The 15,501-nt window shown below is 37.6% G+C and overlaps 1 protein-coding gene across 1 annotated transcript; it reads left to right on the top strand.

Annotated features, from left to right (window-relative positions):
• Positions 1–10,154: 10,154 nt before the first annotated feature.
• AGTR2 (angiotensin II receptor type 2) lies at positions 10,155–11,274 on the top strand. Its single transcript, XM_065901178.1, has one exon. The coding sequence runs from the start codon at positions 10,186–10,188 to the stop codon at positions 11,272–11,274; it is 1,089 nt and encodes a 362-aa protein (XP_065757250.1). The 5' UTR covers positions 10,155–10,185.
• Positions 11,275–15,501: the final 4,227 nt, after the last annotated feature.

Here is a 15,501-nt window from a genome sequence, read left to right as displayed (position 1 = left end):
AGGGGCTGGCAGAGAGAGAGAGAGAGTCAGAGAGACTGGACTCTGCCAATGACAAGTGGCAATATAGTACCAGCATCAGTCTCCCAATAGCCACCAGTCTACTGTGGATTCTGAAAGATTCTGCTTTCACTCCCCTCTCCTAGTGGAAAACACTCCAGAGAATGGGTGAACCTCATTACTTTTCCTCCTTGTTCATCTCCTTATTCTAAGAACTCCCCCTAAGGCTTGTCCATATTCACAAAGTCAGAAAGAGAAAAAATTGTTACGAAAAGTTTATTCTTTGAAATAAATTAGACTGGAAGCTCCTGGAAACCAGGGGGCAAGTTTTATTTATCTCTGTAGTTCCAGTACTTGGCCCAAGGCCTGGTACATGCTAGGCCTTGAAAAAATGTTTGCTGAAAGAATGAGTGCTTTAATGAAGCTCAGGCTATAAAATTGGTGTGGATAATGTCAACAGTATCCTACATGAGCACTCAAAGGTTTAGTATTATAAAATATTGAATCCAACTTTTCCAGTACTGACCATATTTGGCCCAATTGGCTGGTGAAGGAGATAATCCTTTCATTCCTTCATTCTCCATGTGCTTCCTTCCCAGAGAGAGGAGGACCATTCTCCTCTCTAGCTTCCACGCTTGAACCTCCAAACGAGCACAGAACTGCTGTAATTAACCTACTGGTCCAAATCAGTTCATTATTCTCAAAGATTTACTTTTTTTTTTTTTTTTTTTTGCGGTATATGGGCCTCTCACTGTTGTGGCCTCTCCCGTTGCGGAGCACAGGCTCCGGACGCGCAGGCTCAGTGGCCATGGCTCACGGGCCCAGCCGCTCCGCGGCATGTGGGATCTTCCCGGATCGGGATACGAACCCGTGTCCCCTGCATCGGCAGGCGGACTCCCAACCACTGTGCCACCAGGGAAGCCCCTAAGATTTACTTTTTAACAGCCGAAGCAATGAACTTGTATCCTCCTCACCTGCCTCCTCTACTGTCCTTTCCTGCCTAGAGTTTGCTGTCTTGTGCAGTGGGAAGGCATTATTAGGTTAGCTCGCTCAGTAAATGGAGCTCACATTTCTCTTTGACTCTATTAGTATCTTAGGATATTAAGTCTGTGTGTCTGCAGGGCCTGGAACTTCTCAGAGTATTTGGCAAAATTTCAAGGGGAAAATTAGACATTTTTAGAAATTTACAATCTGATTTAAAAAACTTATTTTGAAAGTGTAGGACAAGTTGTGTATGCATTGTTCTTTATTTTATATATTTATACAGTTTTAGATTTCTTTTAAAAGCTTTTCCAGTACTCTGAGGAGATTTGTACAGTCAATTAAATTATATAAACAAAGACCTAAACCATTGCAATTCAAGCTCTTTTCATCTTAGTGACTTCATCTTAGCTACAGGAATTTACCTTTGAGTTAAGATTCTGAAAAGAAAAATCTTCCTTTTCCAACATTTTGCCTCTGAGATTTGCCCTAAGTATATCATATTTACCAATTATTCTCTTTTGCTGAGCTATCCTGCTTTTAAAACATTTTTCTAATTGACTTTTACCCAGAGATTCCCGGAATGCTTAAAAGTTCCACTTGAATTGGGGAAATTAATTCACCTTGTACCTCATATTTAACAGAATGGTATATGAGAAATAATGGCTGGGGTTTGAGCATCAGTTCTATAATTTACTAGCTGTTTGATCTTGGGCAATTTATTTAACCCCTTTGTACTTCAGTCTCCAAATTTCTCCTCATTTAGAAAACGAGGATGATCACAGTCTCTCGGGATCACTGAGAAGTACACGTGAAACGTGTGTCTAGTACCCAGCACAGTGCCTGGTGCCCTCTGCTGTACTCCACTCACGTTCTTTAATGTCAGCACCTCCCTAACAACCCCAGGGGACTTCATGTCTGGGGAAATGAAAAGTGACTTCTCTTCATAAAAAGGTTGGGGACCTTCAGATGGAATCAACCTTGGAGGCTATTTACATGACATTTATTTTTTGCATTAACGCCAAACCTTCTGACTGGGAGTTCAGTACAAATAACTCACCAAGAATGTATACAGTTGAGGGGAAGTAGACTTACACTAACAGTACTAAATGTTCACTGAACATGCCACTGAAAATAACTAAAGCACAATGAAAATAGTAATGCAATTTGTTCTTGAAGTTCATTCATTTACGTATTGATTTGTTATCTTTTTCTCTGGACAATGTGTTTTGGAATTTCTAGGCTACAGCTCACTTTTTTAAGCTCAACGTAGAAGGAGAATAAAAGCAGGGGAGGCGGGGAATGGGGAGCTACTGCTAATGGGTATCAGGTTTCTTTTAGAGATGATGAAAATCTACTGGAATTATATAGCGGTGATAGTTGCACAACGTTGTGAATATACTAAAAACCACTGAATTGTATGTTTTAAAAGGGTAAATTTTATGGTATGTGAGTTATGTCTCAATTTTTAAAAATAAATAGAAGCTGAATAATTTCAATTGTGTGACATACAAAATAGGACCAGTATAAAACATGGGTGTTAATACTGAAATAACATGCAATAACATAATCGTAAAGACTTCTATCAACTTCTAGATATCTGAAAATGAACTAGTGTCTTGGGGGATACATTGAAAATTATTTACAATAAAAATTCCGCTTTCAGTTATAGATTTTACAAATCTGTGTTGAACACCATGAATCCAAATATCTGCAGGATAAATGTCTAAAAGCTCAAGCAGTCTCAGAATTCCCAGTAATAAGTCTCCTGTTTTCACTTCCTTGGAATTAAGACCCCAGAATCCTCCCAGAACCCCACCCCCAAACTTCCTGTCATCTTCCTCTATCTTCTAATCTTAAATCATTTTATACCCCCAAAGCGAAATATGCCCAAAGTTGTACATCATTTTGTTGTTTTTCTGTTTTTTTAAGGGCCTGAGGAAGAGGTTGGGGCAAATGAGCCCCTCAAACAAAGCCAAATAACCATCTGTTTTTATTATTCTCTGTGAACTGATGGCCAGTTTTGGAGAGATGCTATCCCCCCCTTTCCCTCTATCTTTGTTGTAGACACAGAGTGGGGCATTGCTTCCCCTCCCCCAACCCTTGCCCATCCTCCAACTTTGTTTGTCTAATTAATCAAACAAGAGCTTTAATGTCTTCTAGGCTGCCTGGAGCAGGGACGTGACTATAGCTTCATCAGTAATAGTAATACTTAAAATAATGTATCGATAGAATTGGGTGGCTACCAGAAATTAGGGTTCAGAGAGGCAAAGTTAGCAGAGAGAATGGTTTGGGGGAATCATCAATATGGCTTTGAGAAAGATAATCCCTGCTATAGAATTTCCCAGAGCTGAAGTGAAATATTCTCCCAGTTACCAGCGTTCCTGGTCTGATTTGCCTAGTCACCAAGCCAGATTTCCCCCCTTTATTGATATTGTGAAGGAGATAGAGTGCTTTAGATAAAGAATATAGCTTTATGGTCATTGCAAAACAGTATATCCTTATTATAAATGAATACATTAGCAGTCAAGGTGGTACATCAGTTTTGTAAGAATTTTGTTGGCACAAGTTTATTGCTGAAAACCTGGGTATCCTGAGAAAATTCAGTCTCTGGACCTCAAGCCTGAGGACCAAACCCTAGACTTAATGATTTGTTGATCCACCGCCCTATGAGAGATCCAACCTGAACACATATCCCTCAAAACATCCTCATTACCTAACAGTGATATTTAAAGCTTGATAATACAACTGGTTGGTTTGTTCAATTTAATTAACTGGCCATTTTGGATAATTTAATCAAACTAATCATAGGAGAAAAAAAATTACCCACTTAGGTTCAGTGACTGGGACTGCAAAATTCACTTATAAAAGACAGATTAAGTAGAAAAAAAAAAACAGTTTATGAACATACACATTCTGCATTTGGGTGGGAGAACTCAGTCATGAGTAACTCAAAGGGGTGGTCAGAACTTGGGCTTATATAGCATCTTAATAAAAGAACAATTAAATTGTAGAGAACTGACAAGACAAAGGAAAGGGGGTTTAGATTTTTAGTGGCAAACTGTGGGAATGTAAGATGCTACAGAAAAAACCCAAATGAACTTTTTGGCCAACCCAATACAGTTGACCCTTGAACAACATGGGTTTGAAAGGCAAGGGTCCAGTTATACGCAGATTTTTTTCAATAAATTCTTCCTACAGTATACGATCCCCTGTTGGTTGAATCTGCCGACTTGCAACTGTGGGTAAGGAGGACCCATTGTAAAGTTACACATGGGTTTCCAATTCCCCCGGGGGTTGATGCCCCAAAACCCCTGCCTTGTTCAAGGGTCAACTGTATATGGGGGAAATGAATGGAAGATAAAGATTATTTAGTAAGACTTGTTATGTAGATTCTTCCTGGTGTCCACCTCTGGGCTGATAGAGTCTAAAGTTTTCTCCTATTCATTAAGAATTCTGTCCTTCTTGGTAAAGGAAAGGGAGACATGTTTACAAATTTATGTCCTGCTTTTAGGCAAATAGGGGGAAGGCAGAGAGCTTTTCTTGTATCTGCTTCTCAATCTTCTTTAGCTCAAAATAATCCTTATGCCAAAGTGTCATACTTTGGAGTGGCATACTGTGATACCCTACATAATCAATTTAGTCAGATAAATAGGAGAAAATGCCATATCAGTTAGCTGATACTTTGAATATGAGTCCAAAATATAGACTATTTTTAATTGTTTATTTTTCCAACAGTTGGGTTACATATATTGAGATGCTATTTGGTAGAACTAGGGTGCCTTTTGTGAGATCCTGCTCTGAAAATGATGCTCATGCCTGCAAATGCCTTTGGGGTAAAGGGAAATTGGAACTCTTCCTCCTCCTTATGTTTTTGGGACCAGATTCAGCTGGAAGCAACCGGTCTCAGGAATGTACTGAGTCAGACATCCATTCATTTCACTGCATGGATTCCACTTGTTAACTGATTTAACAGTCCTCTCACTCACTCTCTATGTGATGCCTAGGCGCTCAGTTAATTTGATACAAACAATCACTCATATTGGCCACTTGACTGAATTTTTAGGCTGGTTTCTACAAAATGGTCAATCTAATTGTTATTTCTGATTAGAAGTCCTTATTGTTTTTTCTCACTTGTTTTCATCCTGATATTCTTGTTCTCGTTGTATTGGAAACTAAAGTGAGACACAAAAATAATCTGCAAGGACATATCAACAAGGCAATCCTCTTCACTCTCCTCCTTTCAGGGACCCCCAGGTTTGGAAAAGTCCAGTGGCAATTCAAGTAAGGCTTCCCTATGGTAACTGAATTGAAAAAAGATTAGTGTTAAGTATGTATGTGGGTAATGGGGGGGGGGTGGTACTTGTGTGTGTGTGTGTGTGTGTTGAAGTTGGGAAGAGTGGAAATGCTACTGTTCTGGACAGGAACTCAGAGAGGTGACTGAAAAACAAACTAAAAAGGAAGGCCGATATACATTTATTCATTTCATGATCTGCACCTCTAATCCTCACCTTTATAACCAGGGCATGTATATCCAGACTTTTGCATTTAATAGTTTCTTTTCTCCTTCAAAACCTCATCTGGGGACTTCCAGTGGTTAAGACTCCGAGCTTCCAATGCAGGGGGTGCGGGTTCAGGGAACTAAGATCCCACATGCCGGGCAATGCAGCCAAAAAAAAAAAAAAAAAAAACAGTGTGAGTCGGGGCAAGAGGGACAAATAAGATTTTTCCTGAGATTTTTAGCAGAGGAGAAATTCCTCTCAAGAGCATCTTTTTTTTTTAAATTTAGCGTTAAGTAATCTCACAATAAATAAAAGGTATTCACTAGAAAAAAATTAATTCAATATGATTTACCATTGTTTACTTCTGCTAGCCAAGCTGCACTTGTCCTGAAGAGCTGCATAATTTATTCAAATGACCTGGGGCTTTTAAAGTCAATCTTCCAGCAGAAAAATTACCCTCTGCCCCCAGGAGAGTGAATTTTTTTGTGTTGTACTTCTTCCCATGACTGACATTTATTTGATTCTCAAGTGTATTTACATTGTTGGCTCAACTTGGAGTTCTTTACTGAATCAATAATATGCTATATTTCTCACTTCAAGTGGTGTCAATATTATTATTCCTTTGCTTTTCCTTTTTTCTTTTTTTGCTTTTTTTCCCTTATTTCCCTGCAGTTACATAGTTTTTCTTCGACCGGTGAAAACTTTTACTCCTAAGATTATAAAGAAACAGAGTAAATGTCCTCTTAATCTTCTGGGAAATGTGTGCCTCTTTAAACTTTATTTACGTCAGAACTTACTGTAATGAAGGACAAAATCTCTAGACAAGGTCCCCTGCTCCTCGGGGGTGTTCAAGGCTAAGGCTCCCAGAGGCGAGCCTGCAGTTTGTTCTCAAAAGTTTATAGCTCACCTCCTGGCTATTTCTTTAAAAGGGGCATGAGAGGGGGCTAGAAATAGAGCAGGGTGGGAATCTGACCCATTGTGACCACTCAGGAGGCTCTGGCCTGGAAAATTCCCCTGTACGTGGTAAAAACAAACATTCAAAATAGAGGGAGAAACCAGGCTTAAACAAAGAGTGAAACCAGTTCCCATTTCAACTCTCCTGCCGATAACCATATGTGCCCGCTCATTTGTTTCCCAAACATCAGTTTTCCATCATTTGGACAGAGTCTCAACCTGAATCTGTCCAGAGCATAGGAAGCAAATATTTTGAGATTTCATAAAATGCTGTGTCTGTATATTAGGAGAATTTGCTTAATGTTCAGTCTACCGAAAGAAACAGTGAAATGGTATTGTGCAAACCTTTGAATCCTACTATATTTTTCAGGCAATGGTGACCTCTTCTTGCTGGTCTCATCTGCCTGTGCACTACAGGATTGACTTCAAGATGAACGGAGAAACAGACAAATGTCAAAAGCCATCTGTTTTGTATCATGTCATTTGTAATTGTGTCTTCCGTCACCCACCCTCCCTTCTTTGTTGCGCTCCTTCTGCCAGACCGTTACTTAGGTCCCCAGCTACTTCCTCAGAGCCTGCCTGCCCTCGTCCTCCACCTGCAGCCTGCAGCCTGCAGCCCGGGTAGGTGCACTCTTACTGCTCTCAGAAAAATATGATCAGTAGAAATAACTGGAATCCTTTATACCCATGTAAGTGTCCTGGGTTCTCTGATTTTCTGTACTGACTGTAGTAAACTAGTCACACATTTCACCTACCTGTGGTCTCCATTTTGGGAATAAAATGAAGAAGAATATTTTCTACCACATAACAATCTTCAAACTCTTTCTCCCTTCTTTAATGCTCTGTAACAGCTTATGAATGGTCGGCAGGGACTTTTTGTAAATGTTGCATGTTTTCTCTTTGCTAGGACAAAGGGTGAGATTAAAGGACCAGCTAATGCTCCCTCCTGTAGTGTGGAGGTTAAGAGCGTCAGCTCTGACTTTGGAGTGCCTTAGTTTGAATTCCAATGTTCTCATTTAATAGCTATGTGACTTCAGAAAAGTTACTTAAGCTCTGTGAGCCCTAGTTTCCTGATTTTTAAAATGGAGGTAATATTAATAGCCTATAATAGCATCTACCATGTACTAGGCACGGTTTTAAGCACCTTAAATATATAAGCTCATTTAATTTTCATAACTCCATGAGGCAGGTAATTAACATTTCTCAGATGAGAAAACTAAGACATGAAGAAGGAAAGCAACTTGGCCACGGTCATGGAATTAGCAAGTGGTATAGCTGAGCTTGTGAACCAGGCAATTGGAACCCAGAGGCCATGTCCATACCAGTGTGCTATATTGCCCCTCCATTAAAGTATTGAGCAAAAAGCACTTGGCACGGTATTTGGCACATGGCGTTTATTGTCAGCTGGTATTATCACTTCTTATCACTTATTATGTACTTAACTTTCTTCTTTTTGTCACTCCTGCTTCTACTAGAGTTATTGTGTAAGGCTAATCACCCCCACTCCCACAAAAAGAAAAACAACAGTGATCTAGGCTGCAGTAGCTGCCTAATCCTTCTTACCCTGTGTGCTTTGTACTTAAACCGCAAATATGACAGGGACCCATGAAAGGAGATGCTACATGTTAATACTTCTTTTAGAAGACATGAGAATTATATCCCTACTATCACCACCTCTCCAGCAACAAGCCAACAAAAATTGCTTAAAGCAAGGGAGAAATTTTAGACTTCAAGTAAAGTTGCTGCTGTTCTTTAATAAGCAGGAGTAAATTTTTCAAAAATTAATGAAGGTTGCGAAAGATGCTGATGGACAAAGATTCTACTACTAGAATAAATTCCCTAGTCTCCACTCCTTAACTCATTTTAGAATGCCAGTATCAGGGTAAAAGAAAGAGAAAATTCTGCAAATAATTATATTCTTCTTTTAAAGTAAGCCACTGACTTCAAAATTCTCTAACACATTTGTGGAAACTTCATTTTTTTGTTTGAGATTTATTTGAATGAGCTGTTATGATTGGAGACAGTGAGAATTTCAGATTAATGTTTTGCAGCCAAAAAAAAAAAAAAAAAACTCTGGAAAACTGGCAAGTGTTCATAAGTCAGCCCTAGAATTATGTAGGTTGAAGGCTCCCAGTGGACAGACCGAACATATAAGAAGGAAACCAGAGATCTGGTGCTATTACGTCCCCGAGTCTAAGGGAACGAATAAGCACAGAATTAAAAGCATTTTCAGCCTGAATTTTTAAGGTAGGTCTGCACAATTTATATATACTCTGTTTGGAAAGTAGAACATACATTAAATGAAAATATTTTTTATGGATGAACTTTTCCTTTTTCCTGTATTTTAACACTATTTTGCAAAACTCCTAAATTACTTAACTGCTGTTTCTCTTACAGGGGTGCACTTAGGAACTAGGCAAGCTGGTTTATGATAACTAAGCTTTAAACTCCAACAACCAGTAAGTCTTCAAGTGGGTTTATTTTAGATTCTTTCATGTTAATTTGTTAGGTCAAGATTACGAAAGAATAAGCTTTAGACAAAAATTTTAAGTTTGCTGTTTATTAGGAGATTCTTTGCTGATTACATTTTCACTGAGTAGTTTATTTATCTGTGTTTTGAAACTATCTAAAGGAATAGCTGTTCCTTTACTGTGCTTATCTTCAGCTAATTTTCTTTTGTTTTAAAATAAAGTTGCTACTAAAACTAACAGTATCACAAAACCCTGAATATTGATCATAACATTTGAGAGCCAAGTAGCACTGCTACTACTTAGTTGTGTTAAACTAAAGTAGCAAAGGAAAAAATGATACAATTATATCATGATTAATCATTGATATTCAATTCTTATTTCATTGAGCAGTATAACTTTTTCTATTTGACCCTAAATCAGATTTGGCTATTTTTTTTTTCTTTTCCTAATTGAAAAAGAAAATAGATTTTCTTTTAAATGGATTAAACTTAAGTATCTGTATGTAAAAGTAATAGTCTCTATTAAAGTGTGATGGGGGCTTTTAAAAATATGCACATATTCCATAACTACCTCGTAATTATATTATTATTGTGAAAACAATGGAAAAGTAGAACTAAAGGAATTATTTTTAATCAGTAAAAACCAACCATAATCCCCCATCCCAATATGTTCCTTTTTGCATATTCTCTTTCAATCTTTTGTACACTTACTTATTTTTTCCATAGTTTATGTTACTTATATTTTCCATTGCTGGAATGATTTGTATATAATTAGTTACTTGAATAAGGCATTTCTCTACGCAATAGCAGGCAGCAGTGTGGTTTCTCGAAAGTATATAGAGTGAGATATGTGCTCAAGTGTTTTTGAAATGCTAACTTGTCTTATTTCTTAGTTCCTTCTTGTTTCACGCGTTTCCTATTCTGGCTAACCTTTTGAAATATTAATTTTCTTTAAACCTTTTCACAACATAATAGAAAAGATGGGCAAAATGTAGTTTTGTTCAGAATTTTCAGTCTTGATGCTTCTTGGTATTATTGAGAAAACTCTCTTTTCTTCTTCAAGAAGTAAAATCCATTCTTATTTCATAAGGCATGCTTCCGTTTCCCAATATTGTCTATAACCATCCACCATTTTTTGCTTTCAACAAACCTTTAAAATGCTAATGACGTGATGATGTCCTAAATTCTGTATGTGCTCTGAGAGGTTTTTGTTGGGTTTTTTTGTTGTTTTTTTTTTCCCCAGAAGGTGTAAGAATTAGGAGCTGCTGACATTTCAGTCATATGAAGGACAACTTCACCCTTGCCACCATCAGCAAAAACATTACCAGCAGTCTTCCCGTCGGACCTGTGAACATTTCTGGCAATGAGTCTACCTTTAACTGCTCCCATAAGCCATCAGATAAGCATTTAGATGCAATTCCTATTCTCTACTACATTATTTTTGTGGTTGGATTTCTTGTCAATACTATCGTGGTTACACTGTTTTGTTGTCAAAAGGGTCCTAAAAAGGTTTCCAGCATTTACATCTTCAACCTGGCTGTGGCTGACTTACTGCTTTTGGCTACTCTTCCTCTCTGGGCAACCTATTATTCTTACAGATATGACTGGCTCTTTGGACCTGTAATGTGTAAAGTTTTTGGTTCTTTCCTGACCCTGAACATGTTTGCAAGCATTTTTTTTATCACGTGCATGAGTGTTGATAGGTACCAATCTGTCATCTACCCCTTTCTGTCTCAAAGAAGAAATCCCTGGCAAGCATCTTATATAGTTCCACTTGTTTGGTGTATGGCCTGTCTGTCCTCATTGCCAACATTTTACTTCCGAGATGTCAGAACAATTGAATATTTAGGAGTGAATGCTTGCATTATGGCTTTCCCACCTGAGAAGTATGCCCAATGGTCAGCTGGGATTGCCTTAATGAAAAATATCCTTGGTTTTATTATCCCTTTAATATTCATAGCAACATGCTATTTTGGAATCAGAAAACACCTACTGAAGACCAATAGCTATGGGAAGAACAGAATAACTCGTGACCAAGTCCTGAAGATGGCAGCTGCTGTTGTTCTGGCGTTCATCATCTGTTGGCTTCCCTTCCATGTTCTGACCTTCCTGGATGCTCTGGCCTGGATGGGTGTCATTAATAGCTGTGAAGTTATAGCAGTCATTGACCTGGCACTTCCTTTTGCCATCCTCCTGGGATTCACCAACAGCTGCATTAATCCCTTTTTGTATTGTTTTGTTGGAAACCGGTTCCAACAGAAGCTCCGCCGTGTGTTTAGGGTTCCAATTACTTGGCTCCAAGGCAAGAGAGAGAGTGTGTCATGCCGAAAAAGCAGTTCCCTTAGAGAAATGGAGACCTTTGTGTCTTAAACATGAGAGTGGAATGCATGTTATCAACATGGTTACTTGGTTTGAGATCTCCCTGAATTATCTTTTAATGGCTTTAGTAAAATAACAAGTTCTTCCCCTTCATGTAATCTTCTCTCACTCTTCTAGAACAGGAAACCAAATGTAACTCTAAGTTTTATCCTCCAGTGACTTTCAAGAATTGCCCATCTTTTTTTTTTTTCTGGTCTATCTGTACTAGACTGTCACTGGGGAGATGTACCCATAACTGAGAAGTAACTGGGAATTTATCTCCAATTATAATTAATAGGAAGCTATGAATGATGATTTGGAGTTTCAGATTTCTCCTTGAGATATGCTGGAGTTTTTATTGGTTCTTAGATCCATTTTCATCAAGCTTTCCTCTTGAACCAAGGCTGGTCTTTTAACTCACTGCACTATTTACAAGACATTACGCTAAAATAAATGAGCACTTCTAAGTGCAGTGTACTACAATAGATTGGTACCAGTTATTCAGGCTCTAGGCATATGCCTTCTACTTTATATTATAAATAATAATCCTTTTATATTTTGCTTGAGCATAAGTTTGTATTTAAGGTATAGCTACTTATTGAGTAGGGTTAGGAATATAGATTAGATCACATGTACTCCTACATTTTAGCTTTTATTTAGAGTTATAGGAAGTAAAATGTATAATAACATAGATTTGCAATAAACAAATATTTGTTCACTAAAGTCTGAATAAACACTTTTTAAACTTTCTATCCATTTTCTATCTAACTACTGTTTGAAGGTTTCTATGTTCTCTGATAATTTTTTGAAAATAACTAAACAGTGTTTAGTGTATAAAATGTAAAGGTCATTTTTTACATCCTTGACCTTTGGGATGTGGTGCTTTGATATATAGGAAGTTGACTTGAGTTTTATTATTGATGCTTTGGTTCTGGGTTGCTTCCCAAAATATCTGGGTGGCTTATTTAACTCTTTACTTTGTAATAAACCCTTAATGGGCATAGGAAAAGATTATGTCAAAATGGAATTTTGACACCCAAGGAGGACAAACAGATCCAGCAAATGACACGTTTGGTGTCACACAACAAACCTGTCAGGGCAATGCAATGTGGCTTTGAAAATATAGACCATGGGGTAGACTTAACCTATACCTATGGATACCACTTGTTCCAGAATTTATAGAATTCTGTGGAACTCTTCTATACCAATCACTGGTCCATAGATCTCCTTTCAACACTATTAGAACTCCAAAGTTTGAGGAGTGCCTGAAACTGAGTGAGGTACCTAGAGTTAACTTAGAGTATTAATCTTAATTATAGAAGTTAGAGATTTCATTCTGCACCAGCCCCATATTATATCAGGTTATCTAGGACCTTCCTAGACCAATACTGACCTCTGAGGTAGAAATAAAGTTACAGAAGCTTGCTGTCTTTGCCAGATTCCAGGGCTATAGATCCAAAAATACTCTGGCTCCACTTTCTGGGAAAGTCCTAATTTCATGTAATCTATTATTATCAATAAAAACAAATAGCTAAATGTATAAGCAAACATGACTTCATATTTTAAATAATTTTGTAAAACATCTCATTAAATAAAATCTTTAATTGGAAGATCATGTGTGCTTTACTTTTTTATTGTAACTACCTCCACTTATGGATTCTTACCTTCTCTTGTATCCTTATCTTCCTTACAGTCCCCACTGATATTTCTTAGTTTCAGCCCCCATCATTCCTTATCTGGCTTCTTGCTATACTCTTCTAGTCTCCCGCTCTTGAGTCTTCAGCCATAAAACCTTATTAATTATGAAAGGAAAATCCAGATTTCTTGTTACAGTCTACAAGACCACCGGAAATCTGATTCTCCCCTGCCTCGCTGGCTTTTTTTCTCTTTGCCATCTCTCTCTTGCATTCTGTGTTCAAGCATCACAAAAGGACTTAAACTGCTTTTTTTCAAGCCTAATGCTCGCTCACACCTGTCTGCTTTGGCTCACACAACTCTCTCTTCCTGAACACCCCTCCAACCACCCCGCCCTCAGGGTCTCTCATTCAATTGACAACACCTACTCAGCTTCCAACATTAGTTCATGTCAGTTCCTCTACCAGGATAACAATGATTATACTAATTATAATACAAACCTCCCTCCCCTGGGAGTTCCCTTAATGAAGAGAATTATTTCTCTAGTTCTTAGGATTTTAAGCCTGGCCTCCACTTCCTTAGGTGCCCAGTTTTGAGCCCTAAGTAATTCTCTGAGGCTTGGACTCCAGTGGTCTTTCCTGGGACTAAGAAGAAATGTCATTAAGAAGATGGTACACAAACATGTGAACTCTGATTGCAGGAGTATACAAAGGTATAAATGTCCTCTTTTTTCTTTGAAAATGTAAACTTCAGGTAAGTTTCTCAGATAGCAAATGAAACTGTATTCTTCTCATTTTGTTTGTATCATTTCCAGGTATTACCTAGTCCCCTTTCCTTTCCATGGTTCCACCTTTATTCACCTCACCCACATAATGCCCAAGAACCACATAATAATAACAATAATAGCTACGATTCTGTGAGCACTATATGATATATACTACTGTAAGTATTTTATTATCCCATTTCATTCCCACAATGACTCAATTATTCTCATTTTACATATAAGGATACTGAGGCACAAGTGAGTCCCTATTCATCTTTAAGTTTGCCTCTGACCAATGATCTGGGTAATCCTGATAGAGGTATTTAGTAGTTTAAATGAATCTTAGGCTACCAAGCAGATATTTCAGAGACAGTCTTGCTCAGTCCTTCAACTTTCCCCCCAGACCGCACTGCTTGTATGTCCCTGACCACGGCAATACTAGAGCACTGGACAGGTGGTATATTTGCACGTATGGAGAAAAAGAGAGGAGGCAAATTGATGAGGCTTTCTTCCTGGTTCTCCACTGCCCTTTTCTTGTGCTCCATGCTCTATAGAACTACACGAAGTAACCACTACCCCCTGCCCCCGCTGCTGCCCCCTCTACCCCCATACACAAAGCAAGACTGACACCTCAAACAGTTCTTTTGAGGAACAAAATTGTTGACACAAATGCCAGCTCTGTGAAATAAGATTATACAGGATTACCAGAGAAATTCATCTCTCACAATTTGCAAAACATATATATTTTTATTATGGAAAGCCAAGTATTAATTATTGTTACATTTTATATCCCTAAATTAGATCTGCTAAATAAAATGTTTGGGAAAAATCCCTTTTTTTTTCTGATCTTTTGAGGTCTGTAGCAAAATGAGAGGACAATCTAAAGGAAAGCACATTCTATTTTGACTTTTCTTCTTTTTTTTTTTATCCACAGGGATCTGAGAGTGGGAAACCGTTTGCTGGCCTGACATATCAACAAAAGAAAAATCCAAACTTGACAAGCTGAGTTAACCACATGAGGTGACTGAAGCAAGAATGGATTGAGATAATAAGGAAAATGTAGCACTTAATTATTTTGTTAACTCCTAGATGAATTACATCAACAATGATGATTCACATAAAATAACAGAAATCCTTATGCTATCACAAAAAATAATCACTTTTCCTGCAAAAAACCAGTGGCCTACAGCTGAGTTGAATAGCCTTCGAAACATTGACTCTCACTTGCACAAACATATCTACAAAGGGTTAACATCCTCAGAATGAGAAATCTTTCTTTTTGAAATTCTTTCTTCTAGGAAGAGAGCATTCTTTTTAAAATTAAAAATCATTTATATGTATTTCTTATTAAGAATCAATACTCTTGTTGAAAAATTTAACTGTATGGATAAAAATTAGCCACAGACATAATGACTGTTAGTTGCATGAGGTAAAATTATAAATATAAACATAGACATAGATAGGTAGATAGATAGATAGATACTGTGTATACTGTGTGAATATATATATGGATACTGTATATATATGTATATTATATATATATATATAAAATCTCTTTATCCATATCCATATTTCTTTCTCTTTTCATCTATTATCTAATGGATATATCTTTCATCATCCTGTGGTACATTTTTCTTAATATTTAAAATATTTTGATCCCAAACTCCCAACTGATTTACCGGAAAATATTGTTTCTTCCCTTGTTGGGTTTTCCTTTCCTATGATAAGTCCCAAATCTTCAGGGCTTTAAACAATCCAAGAGATCAAACCCGGTTACTATTGCCCAGTGGGAGAAAATATTGGAAAATCTGATAAGACTTCTCGCCCACTTTCTGCTGCTG

Source organism: Phocoena phocoena, chromosome X (assembly GCF_963924675.1).
Source record: "Phocoena phocoena chromosome X, mPhoPho1.1, whole genome shotgun sequence".
NCBI lineage: Eukaryota > Metazoa > Chordata > Mammalia > Artiodactyla > Phocoenidae > Phocoena > Phocoena phocoena.
The sequence above is the reverse complement of the archived record's forward strand: the minus strand, read 5'-3'. Positions and strand labels throughout refer to the sequence as shown.